Below are 25635 nucleotides of genomic sequence, written 5' to 3'. Positions count from 1 at the left end.
CTAACTGCTTGACAAACATGCAAAAACAAATTGCCAAACGTGAACTATGCATCGTTGAAGCGTTCCGTTCTGTTCATCATCAGCAGTTCCACTTCATCAAATGTCACTTCTACAAATGTAAATACTTGATTTGTTGATGAAAATACTATGATCACTATATATATGCCTTTAACATTTGAGGAGTTCCCTCGATTCCTCATGGACCCCATCGTCAGAACTCGAACTTGTAAAAATTTGTCTTGAAAATCTAATTTGCATAACAAACTCAGCGAAGAGGACAAATCGCCAAACGCGTACTATGCGTCGTTGAGGAGCTCCATTCTGATCATCATCAGCAGTTCCACTTCATCAAATGCCACTTGTTTAAATGTAAATGCTTGATTTGTTAAAGAAAATACAAAAATCACTATATGTATGCCTTTCACATTTGAAGAGTTCCCTCAATTCCTCATGGACCCCATCGTCAGAACTCGAACATGAAAAAAATTTGTCTTGGAAATCTAATTTACTTAACAAACACAGCTAAGAGGACAAATCGCCAAACGTGTACTATGCGTCGTTGAAGAATTCCATTCTGATCATCATCAGCAGTTCCAATTCATCAAATGTAATGTGATTTGTTAAAGAAAATACAAAAATCACTATATGTATGCCTTTCACATTTGAAGAGTTCCCTCAATTCCTCATGGACCCCATCGTCAGAACTCGAACATGACAAAAATTTGTCTTGGAAATCTAATTTACTTAACAAACACAGCGAAGAGGACAAATCGCCAAACGTGTACTATGCGTCGTTGAAGAATTCCATTCTGATCATCATCAGCAGTTCCAATTCATCAAATGTAATGTGATTTGTTAAAGAAAATACAAAAATCACTATATGTATGCCTTTCACATTTGAAGAGTTCCCTCGATTCCTCATGGATCCCATGACCAGAACTGAGTTTTGCCAAAAACGGGACCAATCTGTATATATACAAATAAACAAAAAAAATATTTTCAAAATCGGTTCAGAAATAACGGAGTTATGGAGTACCATACATTAAAAAAAACATACAACCGAATTGATAATCTCCTCGTTTTGAAATCTATAAGTCGGTTCATGTAATGATAATATTTTAAACAATCATCGTCATTTATATTGATATACTAACAAATATTTGTTGATTTCATACATTAATAGATCTTTTATTTCCAGTAATTGCCAATCCTGCCACAATATTTTTAAATTTCCATGTCTTTTGTAAATTTCATGGTATACGCGTCTTGTCGAGATCACTACGTTAACAGTATTTACATTATCGGCTGAATCCATAGATGACAAGTAGTCATAAAGAGCGGATCCTACTTCAGTAGCTCCTCTGTTAGTAACAGTTTCGTCCCATCCGGACTTTGATATTTGAATTCTTTTTTAGAGAACAAGAAGACTTAATAGAATTTCTCTACTTTTAGCAAAACTACATTCATAGTTTAAAATAAGTTTAAAGTGGAAATAAGCCCTTTTGAAAAGACACTCCTCAATTAATATGTCAGTATTAGCTTCCGAAAACACAACTAAAGGAACCTTCCCCTTTTCGATGATGTCATTCCAAATCACATCAAAATTTACTTGTGCACGTGCAAAACGGTCAACGGCATGTGATGCTGACAACCGAACAAAATGATGGATATTTGCATGATATTTGCCTGAGTGGTGTTGCTAGTTACTAAGCTAAACTACCACATACAAAAGTCTGGAGTTTTGAAGTAGTGTCCGAACCTCCAGACTGCCCAATGCTCCCCTACCCTACACCCTAATAAGTTTAAGTAAAACACAATATGTAGATTCTTACAATTATTATTAGTCAATTCGATCAATTGTTCAGTTTACAATAAGTCTTTGGCTTAATTAATCATTCATTGAAAATTCTAATTAAATTATTTTATTAGATTATTCATCTCATCAGATATAAAATGATTGTTTTGCCATGTTCTATATTACTTATGACAGAACTATCGACACTATTATTTGTGCCTCTCCACTTGACAAGACACTGCATATAACCACATTATTTATATCAACCCAGTATGTAATATGTACAACCCAAAACAAAATACAGATAAACCAACATACTTAATTTTTAGAATAGCGTATACTATTGATGTTTTTTTTAACACATTCACTGCCAGACAAAAAACGGCGCATAACCCCAGAAACCGGTGGTCTATAGCTGCGTACAAAACAACCCGCCCAGCGGGTTGTCCGGCATCTGAACAAAGTTCACGAGCGCCCACCAGGTGGGTTCCCGGCAGTGAATGTGTTAATAAATAAGAAACTCATGGATTTACATTTACATATCAGGTCACAATTTTTAGTTAAACAAAGTATTCTGCCATATATAACATAACGTGAGGGACAGATTTGCTTTTGGCCTAGTCAGTATTTAGTCAGTTATCCTTATGTGTTCATGTAGTACAGTTTCTCTAGGTGAAGTTAAGAACCAGTAGGGCTGAGATGGTCGGCTCTTTATCATTTGTCACCATGACGTTTTAACAAGTATGTATGTGCGAAAGTGACACATAACATGACAAGTGGTAAAAAGAAGAATGCGACCATGATTCCGCGGCTGGTTGTTTATATAGTAAATATTTCTACATAAGTACACAGTCTGTCAAGCGAATAAAAGGGACAAATTAGAAACGAGCCGAGGTAATATTGGCCTCGGTTGGTAACACGACACCCGTCAATTTGTTGGCAGGCATTCGTCATAATCTGAGTGTAGCGGTCGAGTAGTTTCGATTGTAGGTAGGGTGTTCACGGGTCCACGAAGGAGATCATGATGTAGCGCGTGCCGGCCGTGACGCGCAGGCCCTCGTGGTAGTGCGTGAGGCGGCCCGGGTGCATGAGCAGCCAGCCGGGCCGCGTGTTGGTCACCGAGCAGTTGTAGCGCAGGAAATGGCAGCCGCCGCCCTCGTAGTCCAGCTCTACAATCACACATAAACTGTGATTACCCATCACGTTATAAAAAAAAAGGTTAACATCTGAGGAAATTTACCTGTCTCTGCATGATACGAGTATAAACGTTAAGTGTATGAAACAGGTAAATAACCTCTTTTAATTTTCGTGCCTATTCAATGTGGCATGCAAGTCTTTTTTAAATAAAAGAATACAAAATACAAGTAAACAAACGTAACAAATTTAACCCTTAATTTGACAACTCAAACTCACAAGCTTCCGTATTTTTCATTTGAATCATTATTCATTCATTATTGCATGAATTTAAGCAGTACAAGCTATCTCGATGATTTATCAAATATAATAACTTAAGAGCAATAGCAACCTAGGGCGTGATAAAACTGATAAAATATGCGCGCTATTTCATGTTAACTTTAAAGCGGATTGAGGTGGACGGATAATGTGATTTGATGTCTTGGCGTGATACTAACGGGGCGTGTTGAGGGCCAGGTTGATTGTGTAGGTGGACGAGTCGTGGTGTGGCCGCAGCGAGGGTTGCTCGTCGGGCCGGTAGCGCACCACGAAGTTCATCAATGACACCGGCGGCTGCCAACACATATAGAAGTTATTAAATTGGTCAAACAAGAGAGAAAAATATATTAAAACTTAAATAAAGGTTTTATTCTTTGCTAAATAATTATGGGTTATTAATTTCTGTGCGTATAACATATGTTCTTTCGGTATTTTTGTTTCTATTTCTTCAGTATACTGTGTAACTCGTTCCTCGTCCCCGCCCACTTGACTTGCGCCATCTGAAAACACCGCCTGGCACCCACCATACTGAAATCCCTCTTCAACAGTAAAGTATGACCACTCACGTTGTGATAGTAGCCGATGAAGACCATCTCCTGCAGGGGACGCACGTACTCCTTCAGAATGTGCAGCCAGTGCTTGTCCAGGCCCACTTGCGTCATGTGGATATCCCGCGTCGGCACCGCCTCGTATCCGCTCTCCAAACGTTTGTCCTGTCGAACAGTATTACATCGATTATTGTGAGTAAACTAGGGTATGACAGTATTAGAGGCATTGAGGCGGTGTAGACATCTTGCTTGGACAAATATTCGCTGCCATAAGTTGGGGTTTTTATAGAGTACGTTACTAACACGTTCTCTGTAATCTGTCAAAACATTCATGTGACACGTATTGACAAGCCTGTCACTTATCTTATAATCCAATAACTTTGTCGCCTGAAAGTGTGAGGTTCCTTTGTGTCAAATCCGGTAGTTCCGATTTTTTGCTGACCTGTTTATGATTTTAGGTCAATGAATAATCCAAGTTTGTGACCTCGAGCGTCGAACGCAACTTTGTCAAAAATATAAAAACTGCGAAAATGTCGGTTTTTTTTTACATTTGGGCGATTATAACCCTAAAGGACTAGTTATCGATAGTACCTCTTCAGGATGTTTTTAAAGTAGACTACATTTGCTACAATGCATGACTAGGATTGTCTCTATGAACCTGATAGTTTTCTAAATAAAGCATTTCAAAGTTTATAATTGTTTCGAACTTGAATTAGTGGGGTAAGTAAGCGCAGTGAGTATGCACTTTTGTCTCAGGTGATGGCGCTTGGCTCGATTGTTCCTAATGTCATCGCTCAATATTATCGCTTAATACAATTATCGCTTTAAAAACTCATTATAATATCAACTGATAATTATATTGCAACAATATATCAATATAGTATGTCTAACTAGGTAATTAAGTTAAAATATAGCAAAAACAATGAAATATTACTATACACTCAAACACACCTAACTTGTCAGTAGAAAAGGGCGCGTAATTAAAATGCTTACATTATTGGATCCATCGCTCCACTGGCCGTACGCCTCCATTACTTCAATCCACTCCTTGCAGAACCGCATGGACATCATTGGGAACCAGTATACATCGGGACAGGGCTGGAAATAACAGTCATTACTCAAAAACATTCTCCAGGTGTTGCGCTACATCGAAAAATAAACTTCTGTACTGTGCTTACGTCATTTCATTTTTCGGATCGGTACCTCCAACATTATTTCAATCCAAAACTTTCAATTTGGCATATCACTTTTTAGGGTTCCGTACCAAAAAGGTACATAAGGAATCCTTTATGAACGATTATAGTGCGACTCCGTCCGTCTGTCGGTCTGTTACATCGGTAAAAATCTCGAGAACCACTTAAGCTATCGATTTGAAACTTGGAATAGTTATGAATAACGCTAACCCAGACAAATTAAAGGTAGGTATTATTTTTAAATTTTATTTTTATTAACTACAGAAAGTATGAAATATGAAGAGGGGGCAAAATTTCAAAGTGCAGTGAGTAGGTCAAGTGGGGTATCAAACTCGAAACCGTGCCGCCATAAATAATAAAAATGTATTCAATTTGTTACAAGTTTTATTTAGTACAATTTTTCGATATCTTGTATAGTTTTAAGATAAATCCGCTCTTGAAAGTTTATTTAGGGCTCTCAATATTATCTTAATATCTACATTAGTGAAGCTGCGGTCGGCCGTGTTTGGTATCGTTTTCGTATCAATCGGGGGTGCTGAATTCATTTATGGTATCACATTGACATCTGTTTGTAATTATTAGCCTAATAATAACACATACAATAATATGCACGTCCACTTTCATGCCGAGATATCATAAACACATAAATCAATATCATAAATGGACGTTTGGACGGAACATTATTTTAACAAGAGCAATTGTATAGCTGCTAAACGTTTTTATGTATTTCAATACATACTGTAATTTGTAAACTATAATAGGTACGCAAATTTGAGGGTCTCAGGTTATAATTAAACCCTTTGTTTCGATTTGTTTCCACCGGAACTGGTAGTATATAATTGTTTAGGTTAAAAAACATGAGTGGTATATAGTGATGGGTAGTGAGTTATCACGGGAAAAAAACCGAGTAAATACTTAGTATTTACTCGGTATTTACTTGTTTATAGCCAAAGTGGTCGGTATAAACTATTTGGAGCGCTGAAATGGGCATATAAAGAAATATAAGTTTATTTTGTACTGGATTAAATACTCAAAATTGTAAGAAATAATATATTTTTAAGATGGGCACTTCATACATGTAACTAATAATGACTAAATAAATTCAGAAACCAACAGCGTGTTGCACATTATTAAATGGGTCTTTAAAAATAACTTGAATGTATCTAAAAACTTTTTTGGATAAATTTAATACTTTTGCAAATAAACCTTTCCTAAAGGCCGAATTAATGTTTATCCCTCTATAAGTTTCGAATTTCAATAAAATATCGGGAGATTAGTCGCACTAATAAAAAATACTTTGAACATGATCGGTTGCGCCATTTTTGAGTTTTCTTTAAAAAACCCTTATTAAAAGGATTTAAGCAGCGTAAACACGCACTTTTGCACGACATCTAGAACATCAATAGAACTTAAGTCCCATATTTTTAAAGTGAATGCCTTCTTATTTAAAACAAAATTGTTGAACCTTTTTTTTAATTAAGCGTCCTATATACTTTTAATTGTAAATAAATATTGTTTATAGTCGTTAACACTCTACAATAAAAATAAACAATTTTGTTTTAAATCTCACCGTTTTAAATATTTTACTAACAATAGTTTTTGAGCAAATAAGGGTATTAATCGGGTGCTTTGAGTAAATACCGAGTAAACACTCAGTATTTACTCACCCTTACCCAACTCTAGTGGTATAAGATGTGGGACGCTACGTCGTGGAGCGCGCTAATTGAATGATTATGCGAATCGCGGCGCGGGGATTATTTTTACATTGCAATTTAACAACACAAACAGTCCAATGAGAAAACGAACATTAATAGTAAACCATAATTTAATATCAATTATATTGGAGTTTTGTTTATGATTCTTCTGTATAAACTTTACACAAATAATATTTAGAGTAAAAAAAATACCATGAAAAAATATATATAAAAAATATATTATTTCAATTTAATATCTTGCCCATTATTTTCAATTGTAGGTTTATATCTAAACCCATCTCATCCACAAAATAACAGAACAGAAACTTTTCTACACGACGATCGTCCCTGACTATTAAGTTCATGATTCGGACTTCGTCATTGATTTTTGACCGACTACTTGGTATGTTTGCTTGCTTGAGGCTCTGGTGATAGTGCTGCCCAAAACGATGACTATCTTTAACCTATTTTTATTGTTCTATATTTTTATGGCTCTTCTATACGATGGCCCAGCGCTGGACCAGCGAGATCGTCATGCAATGTTTATGGTTTCTCTACATGATGGCCCAGCGCTGGACCAGCGAGACGGCCATGCGATGGTTGAGCCACGTGTAAATACGTATGCACCATCGCTGGCCCAGTACCTTTATTGTGAGGACGAAAACCCGACACTGAGGCCATCCCATCGCCATCCCGCCACGCCATAAGCCATCCGACACCACTGCCCTCTCTACATCCTGGCCTATCTTAGTGGGCCAGGATGATGGCCCATCGTGTAGAGCAGCCAGTAGAAATTATTTACTGGAGTTACTTCAGTTTAAATACACTACACTACGGTAGGGATATGTCCATAAACAGTGTTATAGTTGTATAATCATGCTAGTATTTATTATCAGTGCTAGGCGCATAGAAACGGAATTAATTAATTTTCTTCACATTTGCTCGAAAAAGATCTTATTTCATGCGTAACTCTTCTAAAATTTGGTTTGTTGGTATAAAACCTAGCCAAGACAACCTGAACTTTAATTCCATTCCAAGTGAACTAGAACTTGGCACACCTAGATACCCATATTGGGACCGTGCGAAGTGCGTGGTGGGGGTAAGTAAAGCGATCCCAGCGCATAAGGTGGTTAAAATTAGAACTAATTGCGGATAGCGTCTTTAACATTTCGTACAAGTTATATGGCTAGAAATAAAACTTTGATTTACGATTTCTCCTGAAATATTCATTTAAATTGTATAGTTTAAGGGACCATTGTAATCTGTATGAAATGCTTAATATAAGTACGTATTTAATTTGTTAATAATGTATCCATGTAAATAGCTTTGCAAATGCCACATATTACATGATCTTTTTCTAGAAGTTAAGAATCCCCATAGTAAGTTATCCTTAAAAGATAGACATTTAACATCGCGGAGTTTTTTATAGACCTATGAATGAGAAACAATCCCATCATACATTGTGTTGTTACAGCTCAAACGGATTAGGCAGCGTTTTCGATTAAAGCTCCTAGCCAGCGTGATTTTTCCGAAAACATCGTTATATTTTAACCAATTTACACAAAACCTTAACAACTCTATTGATAGATGGAAGTCGTATGAAAATCCGGTTAGTAGTTTTTAGTTTTGGAGTAGTTTTATAAGATGTAGTGATTTGACGTTTTCCCCTAGATTTGCGGACACTAGGTTGCGTGACAGTCGAGCACATAGCGAATATTGGTGCATTTATTAAGTCACTTATAATATATATATACATAATCCCTATAAGATAATCTATATAAGAGATCCCTGAAAGGGATAAGTTCGCATTTGTACAAATGATGTGTGTTCTTTACTGTTTTATATTTATTTTTGTACAATAAAGTGTTTTACTACTACTACTATATGTTCATGAAATTTGGGGTTCTAGTTCACCTTAAGTGTCTTAATAAATGCACCAGTTCACATGTTTATGTTTAATAGATTTTGAGTTATGTACACACGTCTTTTTCCTTTTTTTTTTAATTAATACGCTGCCGCGTATCTACATTGTGTACTGACCATTGCGGGTTTTTTGCCCTCTTCGAAGTTAGCGGCGTAGTCTGGGTGCAAATAGCGGGCCTCCCAGTCTGGCTTGTTGTCCATCACCTGGTACACGTCAGGGTGCGTGCGAGATGTATCGAAACTCTCGGGGTTGACCAGGTGCCCAAACTCCAACTCGTTGCTCACGTGCATGAACACACCCTGTCGATCATACCATCCATATAAATAATTAATAATAAATATTAATGTTAAATATTAAGATGTTGCTATATGTGATATCCTATAATTGGCTCTGTGTCACTATTTATGTTGTTATTAGCATAGTTATAGCTGTTGGTTCTCCATGAAAAAATAAATAAGGTCCCCGGGAGTTAGTCTTTTTGGACTAAAATTTACGAATTGTCGGTTAACAGTGCACAATAGGAAAAATATACGAAAGAAGCTAAGTAGTCTGTAAAAAGATTTCATTACGAAATTCATGCAGATAATTTTGACATTTAATCAGTCTAATCCGCCAACAATCAATATAAATGTGGACGTCCATGCCTAAAGGGTCCTTATGGCAGGATTGAGTTAAGTATAGATCCTAAATCTACGTTAAATGAGCTATCTAGTAATTAAGAATACACAATTCCCCTAATGAACGCGCCACTAGACTGTCGACGCAGTCTTAATATATGTATAAAAGCGGTCTTATGAGATTTATTCAACGATTTTAACAAGCCTACAAAAGTTTCCGCCGAAACTAGAGCCACAGCCGAACCTTCGGTTTCGGTTTAGGCAAAAAAACACAAAACAACATTCGGTCGGACACTAAAGTGAACACATTTGCACCACCTATCAGTAACTACTAAGGGGCTAGTCATGAATTACGTAAGAACAACGCGTGAAGAGTGCGGCGAGCGAATTGTTGCATGTAAAAGAGAGACGGTGATAGCGGCGGTAAATGACAAAGGAAGAACGGCTACGTTGCCACGCCGCAGCCAAGTGAGTCGTCAGCGAAAAATTTCGTACCTACCCGTAAAATAAAGTATACCAATGTATATAAATTAAACATGCTTATAAGACACAGTTGTGTATTCAAAACTTGCATTTCATTCATTTAAGTGGTTGTACACTTTTGTTTGTATTTGTCATTCATTCATCGTTACTTCTGTTCTACTCATTTCCTCAAAGGTTAACTGGAAGAGATCCCATACAGGGATAAATTCGCCTTTATTGTATTTAATTTACTCTGTATCTGTGTTTCTCGTGTTTATATTTCTATGTACAATAAAGCATATACATATTACATACATACAGTTACAACTACATTTTATTAAATATTTTTTATCAACTGATTCATCATTCTTGTATATGGTCTGCCATAAGGACCCTTTTCTACTAAACTTTGAACCCAATTTTAATATATAAATACTCAACGTACACTAGTGAAACCGAGCTACAAATACACGTCTATCTGTATATGTTACTATTTTGCATACAACAAAAAAAAATGATCATTTTGAAGCATTTTCCAAAAACGTCAATATCTCCGTAACTAGAAACTGTCATAAGGACCCTTTTCTTATGGACGGTCACAAATATAATAAAGAAACGTACGAGATCTCTGAGGTTAGCGCAGAAAGCCATGTCGGGGTCCACGCCCTCCTTGTGGTAGTCGACTGTCTTGGTGGCGCCGGCTCGAAACGTCGCCATCTTCATCAGGTAGCAGTTGGTGATAAACGGCACGTTCCATATTCCCCTGCGGACGGACCACATTTCATGTTGTGTGTTAAGGTAAAAAAGATCTAATGTATAAAATCCACCCTTTAATCTCAACTAAATCTACTATTTACAGTTCTTAGTAAGCCAGTTACAGAATTATTGTAATTGATTGTTGTAGAGAGTATAATGTTTTTGCATTAAACTTTAAGAACACCTTTTCTGCTGCCCAAACTAGTACAGCAGCATCAATAATACATCGTTTGATGTATTTATGCCAGGAAAATTTATATTAGCCTTGAAAAGTATCCGATACAATATTATTCATTTATTTTTAATTTATTCGTTCTATATATATATATCAGCCATGAGAATTTAAGAAAAGTTCGTAAAGTTTAGCACCTTCTACCGGACAAATGGCTATTGGGCCAATATAGCAAGTATGCAGACATTAAAAGTACATACATACTAACACTACATTATCCCATACATTGAATTCACTAGAAAATAAGTACTAAGTCTGGCGCCTCTGAGATCTTGGACCAACGAGTCAGACCAAGTTTTTTTTATTTATTGAGGATAGGCAGGCGTTTGACGACGATCTCACACAACTAACTGACTTTGCATGCCATTTGCAATAACAAAGTCATCATTAATATCAAATTTCTATAAAATATGACGTTTATATTGACACACTTTTATTCATATCGGTGCGAAGTTACATTCATATTGAACTTTAATGTTATAGCATAATCTTACGCTAATCGACCTTATCAGATTATTGGACACGAGTTCAGCATATATCGTTTTATTTTTCTCCTTAATTTAATTCTCATACTTCACATATCTAACAAATAAAACTGCTGATAACAACGAACAAAAGTTCAGGCTGATAACCTTTATGTTAGTAAGTAGCCAAATAGTTGGTAAACTGTATATCATATCTCTTGAAAGCTTAAATAATAGCAGTAAAATGTTGTCCCTTATTCCAAAGTCAGTGGCGAGATGACGAATGAGAAGAGTTTTGAAAGAGAAAACGACAAATGTAACGATGAATACATGTCATGCCATGCCAAGATTCAGTATAGTAGAGTCTCAGCTCATCTGTATAATAAAATTAATAATAAAATTGATATCTATCCTTTGCAGTTATTTAAATGTAAAAATGTTGTGACAGAACAGAAACTACAAATTTTCTTTCAGAAACTTAAAATTACAAAGCTATGATGAAGTGGAGACTCTCATATTATAATATACACAATAAATAGAGAATAGACCAACTAGCATATACATACATAACATATACAATCCCAAACACACATGCACACACACACACACACACACACACACACACACACACACACACACACACACACACACACACACACACACACACACTTATGACCTGACTAAGTAGATTTTTAACATTTAAAACGCAAGTGACAAATAGCAAGTACCAATAAACCTAATAGGTATAGGTAACGCTCGTCCTATAAATATTCAATTTAGTTGTAGTATCAATGTTCGAAATGCGAAAGGATATGACGATTGCTATATATCAAGCAGGGGACGAGACAAGGGCCCTCCTGCGATCACCTCCGCCATTAGTCAATTGAGAGATTGGCGCGTCGAGCGTGCAGAGCTGCAGTCGCGCAGAAACCTCGCGGGCCCGTGCCAGCGCCCTAGCCACCTGGACTTCATCTGTTCCCGCCAATAAGAACTTTTCAAAATGTTCCTCCTTAGAGCTAAAATCCTCTTAGGATTGTTCCTAGTATTCTGGTTTATAATCGACCCGGCAAGTGCGCGTCGTGGACGTTCTAGAGGCAGAACGAAATCCAAGGTAACGCTTTGGTCTACATTAACCGCTACGCTGTTATAATCGGCTGGTTTTTGAACTTTTTTTTTAAATTGCAGGTGCAAATTGGCTTACCTATTACTGGGAAATATAGAGACCCGGAATCTGATCAATATTACAACAACAACGATGTAAGTGAGCTTATGAAATTTGAGTGTTAGCCTGACAAGTCGCAGTGTAACCCTGGGAGAGTAATACTACAAATATATTTTACAATTTAAATTATTAATTGCGTGAAATTAACTGTTAGAAATGAATTTCGGTAATTATTTGTTTGAAATGTACTTGTCACATCTAAACAATAACCATTACCGTTCATTTGAGTAGCTGATGGTTGGTATGTTCTACGTCATTAAACTACATAATAATAACACTAATGGCCGTTGTAATTTAGGGAGCCAAGATCCTGCTGGCTTCGCACTTCGATCTCGAGTACGTCTTGGGCCACAAGATCGCTTTCCTCTGCATTGCCAAGGGCTCACCGCGTCCTCACATCACTTGGTTTAAAGACGGCGTCGAAATTTTTGCTCATCATTATCTTCACGTAAGCGAATTCTTGTTTTACTTATACTCCGTTACAAATCGAGTACTGTTAATTTTTATATGAAAGGGAAAATGGCCAAATTCACCGCTTTTTATAGATAGAACAGTGGTAGATGTCGCTAGGCGCCACCCTAAGGGCCACTTGCACACCATCCCACTAACCTGAGGTTAACCAGTTAAACCGTTAACCCAGTGTCAAATTGTACTGGTAACCATGGTAACTCCAGGTTTAACCGGTTAACCCCGGATTAGTTATTCGTGCAAGTGGCCCTAAGGCGTGTAAACATAAAGGAAGGAATGGAAAGATACGCACGCTTCTGGTAAGCTTCCGTAGCTCAATTGGTTAAGAGCGGTGATTTTTTCCATTATTGTTTTAATATAAAAAAAATAGTATCGTTCGCAGACTAACCTGCTTGATAACAATTAGCAAGACCTCACGTGTTTTTTAGCATTAGAAAAAGGGTAAACAATCTTAACGTATCTTTATATTGAAAAACATTTTTGATAAAAAAATGTCAGCAAAGCACCTTAAGCTGGTCTAGAAAATGCGTTTATGGGTCTAGTAAAACCATCATGGTTTTCGAGATAATTGACCTTATCTGTCTTTTTGTTTTAATTACACATGCTATATTTATATCTTTTATAAGAAAGATATAGCTTAGATTGTGAATAAAGTTAAGTAAGGCTAGCTATTAAAAAAGATAGAAAGTTCAATTATCTCGAAAACCACAATACTTTTAATAGACCTACAAGTACATTTTCTGTACATTTTCAGCCTAAGGTGCCTTGTCGGTAGTTAGAAGGTTATCCATTAAGTACTTGGCCACCTAGTATAACATGTATGATCATTTACATTATGTATTTTGGTTTCATAAGTAATAGTTACTATTGTTTTTAAAGCGATTTCCATTAAAAAGACACCTCGTCATTGTTTGCCCTTTATCTAATGCTAAAATAATGAAGTATAGTAATAATTAAACATTATAAGTATCGGCAAAGGGAATGCAGACAGACATCGTTAGCGACCACTCCTTACATGAAGTTCATATTGAGAAGGCAAGAACAAATGCTTCGTGTTAAATATATTCATTTTAATTGTATCGTTTTAAATTCTTAATAATTATTTGCGTTCTATGGTACTAAAACGCATTGTTTGAGACGGTGGCGCCAACGCCAAGATCACAAAGCCGCATAATGAGAGGCAACTGTTGGAAATGTCTCGTGCTGTTACACAGTAGCCAAAATAATGCGGACAACATACACAGCGGTGACTTACGTTTTAGTAACGAATTTTTATTAGTTGCTTGGGGCACCAACAAGTTAAAAACGATAGAGAATTATATATGTAGAAAAGGGATCATTCGACGCTCAGCATAGTTCACTTAGATTAAGGTTAGGGGAGCACTGTTTATGTTTTGCAGACTAATATCGCATCGACGACACAGTTCACTGAACATTCGTTAACCTCATTATGACGTGATGATCTTTTCATCAACACTTTTGTGCCTTCCTTTGTTCACTGTTACATTATATAGCAATTCTCTGTAATTTTTTCGTCAAACATACTTTACTAAACATATAATATTACAGCTATTAGTAGTGAATTAAAATATCACAACAGGCTCTGTTCGCTAAGTTACTGGTACTTTTCGCCTTGCATATTAATAAGTACATAAGTAATCATTTAAATTAAACACCTACCACAAAAGTAAAAAATTAAACCATTTACTGGACTACGAATTTTTATTAGCGGCATATAGATTATTTTCTTTTTTGGAACTGGGTTAAAAATGCCGTATTTGTCGCCCGGACGTAGGCCATAAAACGTCTCGATTTAGGCCCAATTAAACACACGCCACAGCACAGAAGTTCACGCCACATGGGATAAAACCAATAGGTAATAAGTATTTTGCATTGTATGTTTGATAAGTACAAGCTTTTATCACTGGCTGACCTGGCTGTACTTTTCATACCACAATCATTTAATACTCAGCGAGACAATTTTAACAAACTGAAATACAATGTGGTTGCGTTGTTTTATCAGTGTACCTGTAGCCACCGCCTGTCTCCATCATCAGATCAGCTCGATGGTACCGTAATGTTGCATTGTCATCTAACTTACATACGTATGTGAAATTTCAGCTCAATCGAGTAATGGGAAGCGAGTCCAAATTAGCTTGTGATTATATTATAAAGGCATACAAACAAAAGCACATTGCAGTGAACCCCACACTAGGCGTAGCCTGTACCTAATGTACTTATCGCGGGATCAAGATCATAAAGAGTTACCAAGGTAGTGCGGCTCTTATATTATTATTATTTTCAGTACATAAGAAAACTGAAAGATATATGATTATTGTATTTAAAACGAACAGATTCACGAGTGGCCGATCGGCGAGGACCGCGTCAAGTCCAAGATCGAGATCGACCCGGCCACGCAGATGGACGCCGGCGTGTACGAGTGCACCGCCGACAACATGTACTCTATCGACCGCCGCTCCTTCAAGACCGACTTCTCCATTGCCTTCGATTAGACGTGCTACTGGCGCCTCAGGCGTGTCTCGTGGTACACTGTGCCGTGCAATTATCGTGCCGCTTACGAAGGAAACCACAATCACTTTGTCCACAATAAACGTTTTTTTTTTTTTTTTAAGACAGACTTATCTGGAGCCTATTTGACCAAGTAGATCGTTGATAATGTATATGACTTTATCCATACATGCCGACAACTAGTTTTTGGTCCAATCCAATGGGCATATATGGGTTAGAAGTAGTAACTGATTCCACAAACATAATATCTATTGTATCCCAGAAAAATATACCAGGCCCGTGCACAGAGATTTAAAAAGCGCACGGCCTGTGACGTCACATCATGAATAAATAAGTTAAATTGATAATTACCATTTTGTTCTCTCCTTGTAACACAAGAAATGTGATAAATTATTATAATTTCATTTGCACGATTTAATCGTTATTGCTGCGATATAACCTTTTCTAAATTAATTTGTTGTCTAGTTAACTTAATGTCTAATAGGTATACAATCACAAATTCCTGTACCTTTCTAAAATCGATAGAGAACGACGGTTGTCTAAGTACCACCCGTCGTCGTCCATATCAACTTGAATTGTCTTTGTTAGATGACATTAGTTAGTTAGTGACAATGAATTTTTTTAAAAATGAGCAAATTGTAATTGTAGCAGCTTGGTTCCCGATATTCGGGCTCATGAGCACGGCACGACGTAACGGAATCATCCTCAGAGCGTTACTCTACATTTGTACTGATTTGTTCTTAAGTTACTTGCGTTCATACGGGTGCTCTGACATTGGAACTTAATATAAGGACTGTTTACCTCCTCATGTACTCTCCCTCCTCCTCCTCTCATTTTGTATGACAATTACAATATAATTGCCGGTGCCTGACAAGCACCAAAGTTCGAATGGCAGAAGCACTCTATACCTACAAGATCCCGAATCAATATTGTTATATGCTAAAATAGAATATTTTTTTGTCCTAGCATTATAATAGTACCTCTGTATGATATCATTGAACATAAAATGGCGTATAATTTTATTTCCAACCCATTTATTCGAAGGAGTGTGTAAGAATCAGTGCGTCTTATATCAACATTACACGAATTGAGAACTGACACGTAAGCTCAGTGTTCTCCGTAATGAGAACGCCGGGCATTCTGGCGGTGATGGTCGCCGCCGCGATCGTAAAATGAACTATGTAGGTTACAATGGCGTGGTGTCCACAGAACTAGGTTCCCAACGACTTGCCTAATTTGGGACGATTTAGCAAATTTAAAGGCCTCAAATAAATCTGTAGTAGGGAAGATAGTACTCTAGTACAGTCAGCATCGAAAGCCCACTGGCCAAATCTATTTGTTACCATAGAAATAAGGATTTGTAGCTATCGATATATTTGGCCTCTTTGACCGTCACTATCTATTTGATGCTGACTGTAGGTACCAACTGCTAGAGAAAGATATTTAGGTGAAAATAGTACCTGTTCACGTACGAAATCAAATGATATAAAAAAAAACATTTGTGCCTTATGTACGAAACATACCATAGTCATTATTCACCTTACTCTTAGAATGTGAAACGAGTGTTTCTACAATATTCACTAAATCAGCATGAACTCTGAGCTGCAGGTGATGCTCAGTTTAGTGTACGAGTTAGCTAACCGGTATAAACTCAAACGTCGGCACTAAATGTACCTACCCCCTATAAACAACCTAAATATTAATAATATGATATGTTTAAGTTTCGACATGTTGTTACAATCTCTTCTTTCCTGGCTGATAGGGATAGTTGATAAGAATTTTAATGAATTATTATTTAGCGTGAAACATAATGGTGTCAACGCGCCGTATTATTAACTTCTGAGATAGCAAGTAGTACATGATCTTATGTTGAGGAAGATGTGACCGGCTGCGAGAAAGCGAGTAGCGATCGATTATTTTCTCTCGCAAGTATAAATGTAGTATGTAAGTATAGATGTAAATTCGGTTCAATTAACACAATTAAGGGTTGATTTACACGGCACGCGAACTCGCATGTGATTTTAGTTACATTGCGGACTATTGAGGTTACAACCGATTGAGCCTACCGATCAAATACCGCAATGTAATAAAACTCGCATGCGAGTCCTCGCACCGTGTAAATGAGTCCTAAGAGACAAATTAATTTATCATTTATCGCTAGCTGTTTACTCTGCCGGAATTGTTTTAAGACCACCAAAGCAAACTAAACATTCACTCGAGTCACTAGCTTCTCGCTTATCATCAGCAGTGCAACAGCTGCTTATTAACGACTCACAATTGAATGCTGGAAACACGTTTAAAAATCGCTGGGCAAACTCTTACCTTATGGCGTGAAATACGATGTCCATGTAATCTGCAGATCTCGCGTAGAAGCCTTGCGAATTGATCGTTCCCCAAAAATTGGACCAGGCTCCTCCGGAGCGCTTAAGCATCGGGGCGATGACGTCATAGCCCGAAGAGAGCAAGTACCGCAGGGTGTCCGGCTCCACGCGGGCCACGCTGTCGATTGAAAACAGGTAGTCGCACGAACTGCCCAGGCAGCGTTCCCTGAAACAGAACAAAACTTATTCCTGTTTCCAAAATATGTAAACACCATAAACTGACCTAAATACTTCATAAGACCAGAAATAAAAATTTATAGTGTACATTGAGCAAGTAATTTTTAAATAACCTGAGATTGTGGGGCTCTGTAAGTTACAATTTTGTACACAGCAAACTGTCAGCGTTTAAACGTGAGTATATCACAGCACCAATAAGCCTAACTATCACCAATTGAGAGCAGCATGTTTAACGTAACTATTAATAATTGTTTCTGAATGGGATGCTCATACTTTCATTAACCACGTTGAATATGATAGTCTTACTTAGCAGCGTTCCTGGCCTCTGCTTCACTGATGAAGTCACTGGGCTTAATGCGCTTGGCTGTAGCATATTTCCTGCTGTATGTTTGGAACCACTCATCAACATCTGACTCGTGGTACTCTACGTTATTCCGCAGAAGCAAGTGCAGTTTTTCTTTCGGGTAGTTAATGTCAATTAATTGTTTTAGAAACTCTTCCAGGAAAGGTGTAGGTTGCTCGATGAATACGGCCAGCATAACTGACGGTAATTCTTCTTCCTAAAACAAAAACGTTTAAATGACTCAGGATATTAAAATTAATCTTTAATTTGTGAATATGACCAATGTATATTTTATATATTTACTATAATATTGCTGGCTATAAACCGCCGTCTTATTAATATACCTGGAAATAAATAATATAGGTATTCATACCAAACATTTCATCTTAAAAACGTCGTAAATATTCTCCTAAAACCTGTCAATCTGCTTAGTCTTAGAGTTCATTGCGTAATTTAAAATTATACTGCTTTGTACCTTAAGTTTTATCTTCTTGGTACTACACAATGCACAACCCTCAGATGCCGACCAGGATTTGGCCAAGTAGTTGCCCAAATGATTGAGGGTGAGCTTGGAAGGGCCGTTACCGTGAACAATCAGCGGCTGCTGCTTCGTGGCGACATTTGTAATGTAAGGCCATTTTTCTTCTGTAGAGTTGGCAGTCAGCTGAACATCCGCTGCAACAAGATTATTGTACTTTATTATACTCGTAAGTTTCTTATTTGTCGAGAACTTAGTAACTGCAGTTATTCAGATATATACCCAGATATGAATTATTTTAACCTGACATAAACCTTGTGGCAGCAATGTCTAATATAACTGACCAACTATAGTGGGCATTTCCACAAAGGCTGTCGCTGCAATGCATATGATACACAGATATAACTAAAATATTTTTTGGTTACTGATAAATCTAAAACATTGATACTTACATAAAGCTCCATTTAAATTTTGGAATATGGCTGAGTCATGGTCAAGTGAGATTTTTAGAGATTGCCGTGTAGTCTTATCCAAATACACTTTAGTATAATACAGCTGATCATCATCTTTGTCATTGATAGGTTTGTAATTTACTATCTCCAAGAGTTCAGGCAAATACCCTGAAATAAAATTATTTTATTAATCATGTTGTACATGTACAACTTTTACTTCATCATTTTACAATGAGTATTGGACTTAAGAACCCATAATAAGTGTTTACCTATGAATCCTCCGGAATTAAGGTATGGGCTAGGAACCTCAGTTTTTGGATACATGCTTGCAAGCTTCACATCTGGCCAACAGAACTGCTCAGCAGAAAAAAGCACTCTGGTGTTTTCAAATGATTTAAATTTCTTGAGAATCTCTTCTACAGGCCCCAGGAACATGACATCATAACTATGAGGGGGAAATATACAAAACAACTGATTAGAATAATGGCTCAATAATACTATTTGCTGAATCAACAAATCTCATATTGCAAGTGTATTGCAAACTATATCAAACTATGAAAACACAACATTTGTAATATTTGTGAAAGAGGTTAATTTACTCCCTTTTTTACACTTGAAGTCATAAATCTCCTTTGCTTGACTAATTTTAATTAAAAAAAAAGGATACTTTGTTGAACCTTTCAACACCTTACTGCACATTTGCATTTTACTACTATTCTCACCTGTCTGTGAAAAGAATGATTTGCTCATTGTCCCCTTCTTTCTTGAGCTGATTGATGTAGTCTTTAAGTAAGTTAATCTTCTGGCCACCACCCGCATAGTTCATGTCACCACCAGTCCATTCTTTTCCTTTACCAAGCACCTTCACCTCAATGCCATAAACACTGGCTGAGTACAGGAAGCGTTGCAGGCCATGGTTATCCTCCGTTGCAACTGTGACCACTTTGACATTTTCTGAAAGAAGTTTATTACTTTTTATGCCAATAATTCATTAATTTTGGAATGGATTGCCTATAACTTATAAATCTTACTTTTAAGTATTTATACAACATGTGTACACAGTATTGACCAATAATATATCACCTCCAGATTTTTACAGTATAATTTTTTTTATGTTTCTGAGTGACTTCCACGTCACTGCTTTAGGTAGTCTAGAAGTATTCCTTTGCACAAGTGATAAGAAAAATTGGTCTCATGTAATAGTTTTTTCCAATGACATATATATAAGGACGAGCCTTGTGGGCACTAAGAATGGTGCTAGTTCAGTAGTGTCACTCACGGATTCGAGCCAATCGTGCCGTCTAACACAACTAGTTGCAACCAATCACACGCGTGATGCGCACTCACCAACCAATCGCATTGTGGTGTTAGACTGTAGGATTGGCTCGAATTTGCATGTGTGACACCACTGTACTGGCCCCATTCTTATTGACCATAAGGGCCGTCCTTAGATATATATCAATGTTTTTTTCACAGAGGGTTTCTATTTTTTTATAATAGCTTTTTTTGTAATATGCTGAGTCTCCTATTATAATTCACAGTATTTCATTTCACACAAAATACGCGATCTACAAACTAACCTATATTGTTTACTCTATATAAGTTCATACAAAAACACACAAAGGTGATGTATTATTGGGTATTGTATCCACTGTTTAAACATTTTGAAAATAATAATCACAAATAAACTTATGTCAATTATCTACATACTAAGGTAAACTGTACAAAATTATGATTGAATTCAGCAAGATATATCATACCATCATATTTAAGTTCTGTGAACTGATAGATACCTACTGACACTTTAAAAGCTTGAACTACAACAAGCTTAAGTACTATTCAATAAAACAGTTAATAAAATGTACAGAACAGAAACGTAATTTGTATTGTCACACAATCAATACATACCCTTTCCATACACCAGGCCATAACATAGTAGTATTACAATAAATATCCCTCTGAACGTTGTCATGTTTCCAGAAGCGCCCATTCCAAAAGTCAGACAGACTTCCGCACCGGGCGAGTCACTAACATAAACTGAACTGAAGCTCGTAAACCAACGCGACTAAAAAAGACTTGGGCTACGCGGATACCGCGATCGTGCTCCAGATACGCGTTCCCGCTTCCCGCCGCCGATAAGCTCACACTCAGTTTCAGTCCTACAATACCTAATGTCGATAATCATTAATATTAACTGCTGAGATACAATCGTCCGACAATATTCAAATTACGCTTGCTTTCAATTATATTCATTGTATAAAATGTTATAGACTGCACAGGAAGTAGTCCACGATAATACCGACGTTACATCATTCTTGTACATCACCTATAGGTACCGTAATTATAAAGTTTACAAACATTTATCTTAATTTTAGCAATACAATAACATCGATTGTCAAAGTGTCATTTTCTGAATCTGACGTTGCGTCACTGGGTGCGTAGTCAATCGTTTACGCTTCGTGTAGAACAAACCGCAACTGTCACTGTCGCACTAACATAGAATAGTTATAGAGAGAGATGACTACGTTACGCTACAGAGCGTTAACGATTGGAACGTTGGCTAAACACCCTGAACTGATCAAGTATCAACCGAATGAGAAATAAAACGGTAAGCTAAATTTAGGGTTGCCAACTCTAAAAACTAGTAGTACCTATTGTAGCAAGAACTACCTCATATTTTTTTTAATATATAATAGTTTCTAGACCATTTATATTTTAATGATGATAATTTGTGTCGTCCCAGGTATTTTCTTAGGTATTTTTTTGAAACAGTAAAAAGTAAAAAAATCATTAGAGACTAAATCATTTTTTTCTCTGTATAACTAAGTGGCTGCCAAGTTACATAGGTGTATTTTTATTCCACGGAAATATGTAACATTTAATAAATGCCTAATACTAGTAATACTGATCCTAAAACCCCCTAAATAATAATATGAATAATATAGGTATATTAGTTGGTTTGTGAAGTGTTGTGCCTTACAGAACTTTAGTATAATATGTTAAGTTTTCAAACAAAATGTGTCAAATCAATCCACCGTTATTAATTTGAACCATTTTTTTCTTAAAAATCTTTTAAAGCAATGCCGTAATAAGATAATATGACACAAATTCATTTAATTAAACTATTTAACGGATTGAATGCTACGTAATCATTTTCTTTTAATCTATTTTTTTTTTTCGTTTTGACTAGTATGGCATAGTATCTGAGGGCCTACCGCGAACCACGTTCGACGTGTTGCCTCTCTGTCGCCCTTGTATATTCATACGTAAGTGCGACAGGGAGCCAACACGTCGAACGTGGTTCGCGGTAAGCCCTCAGAGGGCCTACCGCGAACCACATTCGACGTGTTGCCTCTTTGTCGCACTCGTAAATTCTTACGTAAGTGTGACAGGGAGGCAACACGTCGAACGTGGTTCGCGGTAAGCCCTCTGATTCCATTGGACGTAATAGGGTTGTTTCCATCTACAAATCTTAAGGCAGAATTGTATCCCAATAAATTATTTTGGATTATAAGAACATGTTAAACTACTTTTAGGGGACCTGTAATGACCATATTTTTGTAAATATTGAATTTAAAATATCTTTTGGCACACGTCACGCGACTAAACTCGTAACGTCATTGAAGATTCTGATGACGTCACAACTCCCGGATTGACACTGTTGACAGTTAGGCGATAAACAACAAATGACAAATGTCAGTTGACAGTTCGTATCTTCTAAGTGTGTATGTTGTTATGTGTCAAACCGTAAACTGTGACGTCACACAATTTTCAAAGAGCGTTTTGGGCGCGAAAGCATCTGTCAAAATATATTTTGTTAATTTAACATATTTAAAGCCGTTTTTAGTATAAAAGTTGAATTTTAGGGCAACTTTTAGTTAATATAGAACTTAATACAAGCGTTACAAAAAATTGGAAACAACCCTATTAACACTAACTTTGTTTCTACAGTAAAAAACTATCCTAAATGATACACAGTTACTTTTTTTCTCTTGAATATTCTTTACCCCAAATTAATTCGAAATAAAAATACAAACCACAAAATATGAAATTATTGAAAAAGCAAATTATATATAGCCGGTCAAACAATTTTGTCAGTAGGAAAACCGAAAAGGCACAAATTTCAAATTTTTTATGGAACTATAAAAGTTCGCGCCTACATTTTACAAATTTGTACTTGTTATCATCAATATTTACTTCTACATTTGGAAAGGAGGAATGTATTATTAGTCCTACGATATTATATCCCGAAGGCTGCTCAAAGGAACCTTCGATTGATTTAAATTATTGTTTTTGTTTAAATTTCACTGTTAATGTGGCTAGGCTCATCATAATCGGATAATAAGATCCTGGGGAAATCTAGGGAACTCTTTAATTAATGAAGGCATATGTACCTATAAAGTTTTTAATAAATATTGCCTATGTAGTGACTGATAAAAAGCGCAGCTTACACTTAGGTATACAGGGCATAATTTACAGTTCGCAATGGCATCGCTAATAAGTTAGTAGCTATGTACCAAAATATACAATAAGGTCGATAAGGGTCATGTTTAAGGCCAAAATTAATAACAAGAAAAATTCAACACCGAAGTATCAAAATTAAAATTTCAATAACACTCATGCTAAGCTAATTTTTCACAAAAAAACAAGATGATCGTTAAGAGTTTCAATACGTACGAAATACTTACCATCAGATATTCGATTTTATAGATTAGCACGCCGTAGTAACTTTGAACTTAATTAACAGACATTGATACTTAACGTAGTAATTAAAAATATTCACTTCCATATGCTTTCTTAAGCGATTAAATTGGAGTTGGCAGACGATGCACGTAGTTATCTACCATTATGTCACATGATATTCGTAAAGAGAGTACAGTACAAAATCAGGCATACGAGTCGAGTCTTGCATACCATCAATTTTGTTCGAAGATTCCTATTTTCATTAGCCCAAATCTAGCTTAATTTCCAAAAAATATACGTATATATTCAACCTAAAGCCTACTTGGTTCGTATGACATAACTCCCTTGAAGGAGTTGAAAGTAATATCGGCTATTACTCCCTGTACGCCACCGTCGAATAACACCCATTATGTGCGAGTATGACGAACACCTGAGTAACATACCTTTATGAAGCAGGTTGTGACGCTGGCAGGCTGCGTCCTCGGAATTCGCGCTGCAGAACTCTTGAGTGGAAGTGCCCGGTCTCAGAGCGATCAGCATCGCCAGGACCCAGCAGCAACATTTCAAAGGAAAGCACCGGTGTCCCCGCAGAGCCATCTTGACGGTGAAGCTTCCTTACACCGACTGCTATCTTTTCTTCGATCGAACTCAAGAAATTGACTGCATTGCTTGAATTGGAAAAAAAGTTAATTCGCCGTGAAATGAAAGCGTTGCCCACCGTTGAAAGGCCAGTTGGGGTAACAATGGATCAGTAACATTTTGCGGTACATATTATTCGTTTTATTTAATTTTTGGCGATGGTTTACTTTCTTTTATAGTTGGTGGCAATAAGAAAAAGCATAACGGGAGTAATAACCGTTAGATTACTTTTGTTACTAGGTTTACTTTTGTGCAATTTTGTAAAAAAATAAATTTAAGGAATCTTTAGATTTATAGTTTTATTCGGTATTTATTTATAGTATATTTTAGATACTTTATTTTGGTCCAACTGCAGTCTAGTATAATAACCGCAAACTACATAGACACTGCGTTTACAAAGAGCACGAGGCCGCCACACATAGGTGCAATTTTACTTGTAAAATACTACGATTTGAGCTGCACAACCGAGTACATTCCACAGTTTTTTAAACTATAACAGCCCTTATACAAATACGGGAGCGCTTATGTATGGGGACCTCGACTGTCCTATAATGTGCTCCGTATACTAGTTGAGGTGGTCTGTGATAAAAACTATGTGCCAATAAGTTTTAAATTCGGTACTCCTAGTGTAAATTTATTCGATAGCGAAACGTGACGTACGCGTTTGCGTTAAGTCTCATTTTGTATGGGATTTTGAGTTTCCAAAACGTTCCGCTAGGCGCGCTTTTTCTAAATCCCATACAAAATGAGACTTAACGCGAACGCGGACGGCACGTTTCGCTATTGAATAAATTTACACTAGGGGCTCTGATTACATTCGCATTTGTCACAACCCACTATATACAGGATGTCACCTGCAATAATTTGGCCCGTAAATTATTGCAGGCCCGTAAATGTATATTATGTCATAATGAGCAACTTTAACTATGGGACCAATACCGAAATCAGATTCATCTATATGTATGAGGCGTGCGTCTCTTATAAATTAATTAGGTATAATCGAATAATATAAACCGTCATGAGACATACTAACATAATTAGGTATACATAGAGTTGTGCCAGCGTGAACACTCTCGCTCTCGGAAATTCCTTCTCTTAGAAATTTCCGCACTTTCTGGAGAATGTT

At 36.7% G+C, this 25635-nt stretch overlaps 2 protein-coding genes across 3 annotated transcripts; one reads left to right on the top strand and one right to left on the bottom strand.

The window, feature by feature from the left end:
• Positions 1-1821: 1821 nt before the first annotated feature.
• LOC133515958 (procollagen-lysine,2-oxoglutarate 5-dioxygenase) lies at positions 1822-24614 on the bottom strand. Of its 2 annotated transcripts, none has more exons than XM_061848613.1 (13): positions 24314-24614; positions 19910-20141; positions 19457-19632; positions 19188-19355; positions 18733-18932; positions 18221-18474; positions 17679-17903; positions 10307-10448; positions 8723-8905; positions 4789-4893; positions 3814-3960; positions 3427-3541; positions 1822-2964 (listed from the first exon to the last, which is right to left on the bottom strand). In XM_061848613.1, exons 1-13 carry the CDS (start codon positions 24465-24467, stop codon positions 2795-2797), a joined length of 2271 nt encoding a protein of 756 aa, XP_061704597.1. In that variant the 5' UTR covers positions 24468-24614; the 3' UTR covers positions 1822-2794. The 2 variants fall into 2 exon arrangements, with proteins under 2 accessions (XP_061704597.1, XP_061704605.1); XM_061848621.1 differs by lacking the exon at positions 24314-24614 and adding an exon at positions 21096-21662.
• Positions 8187-16378, top strand: LOC133515988 (immunoglobulin domain-containing protein oig-4-like). The gene is made up of 5 exons (XM_061848649.1): positions 8187-8291; positions 11975-12248; positions 12323-12394; positions 12658-12807; positions 15182-16378. The coding sequence occupies exons 2-5, from the start codon at positions 12138-12140 to the stop codon at positions 15338-15340; spliced, it is 492 nt and encodes a 163-aa protein (XP_061704633.1). The 5' UTR covers positions 8187-8291; positions 11975-12137; the 3' UTR covers positions 15341-16378.
• Positions 24615-25635: the final 1021 nt, after the last annotated feature.

The sequence above is a fragment of the Cydia pomonella genome, chromosome 1, assembly GCF_033807575.1.
Source record: "Cydia pomonella isolate Wapato2018A chromosome 1, ilCydPomo1, whole genome shotgun sequence".
Classification (NCBI taxonomy): Eukaryota; Metazoa; Arthropoda; class Insecta; order Lepidoptera; family Tortricidae; genus Cydia; species Cydia pomonella.
The sequence above is the reverse complement of the archived record's forward strand: the minus strand, read 5'-3'. Positions and strand labels throughout refer to the sequence as shown.

Coding starts and splice junctions, on each gene's coding strand:
- LOC133515988 (XM_061848649.1), top strand. CDS start 12,138: ATGTTCCTCCTTAGAGCTAAAATCCTCTTAGGATTGTTCCTAGTATTC. Junction 12,395..12,657: donor AATATTACAACAACAACGAT/GTAAGTGAGCTT, acceptor GTTGTAATTTAG/GGAGCCAAGATCCTGCTGGC. Junction 12,808..15,181: donor TTGCTCATCATTATCTTCAC/GTAAGCGAATTC, acceptor TAAAACGAACAG/ATTCACGAGTGGCCGATCGG.
- LOC133515958 (XM_061848613.1), bottom strand. CDS start 24,467: ATGGCTCTGCGGGGACACCGGTGCTTTCCTTTGAAATGTTGCTGCTGG. Junction 10,449..17,678: donor ATCGTATTTCACGCCATAAG/GTAAGAGTTTGC, acceptor GTCCGTCCGCAG/GGGAATATGGAACGTGCCGT. Junction 3,961..4,788: donor GGAGCGATGGATCCAATAAT/GTAAGCATTTTA, acceptor ACTGTTCGACAG/GACAAACGTTTGGAGAGCGG.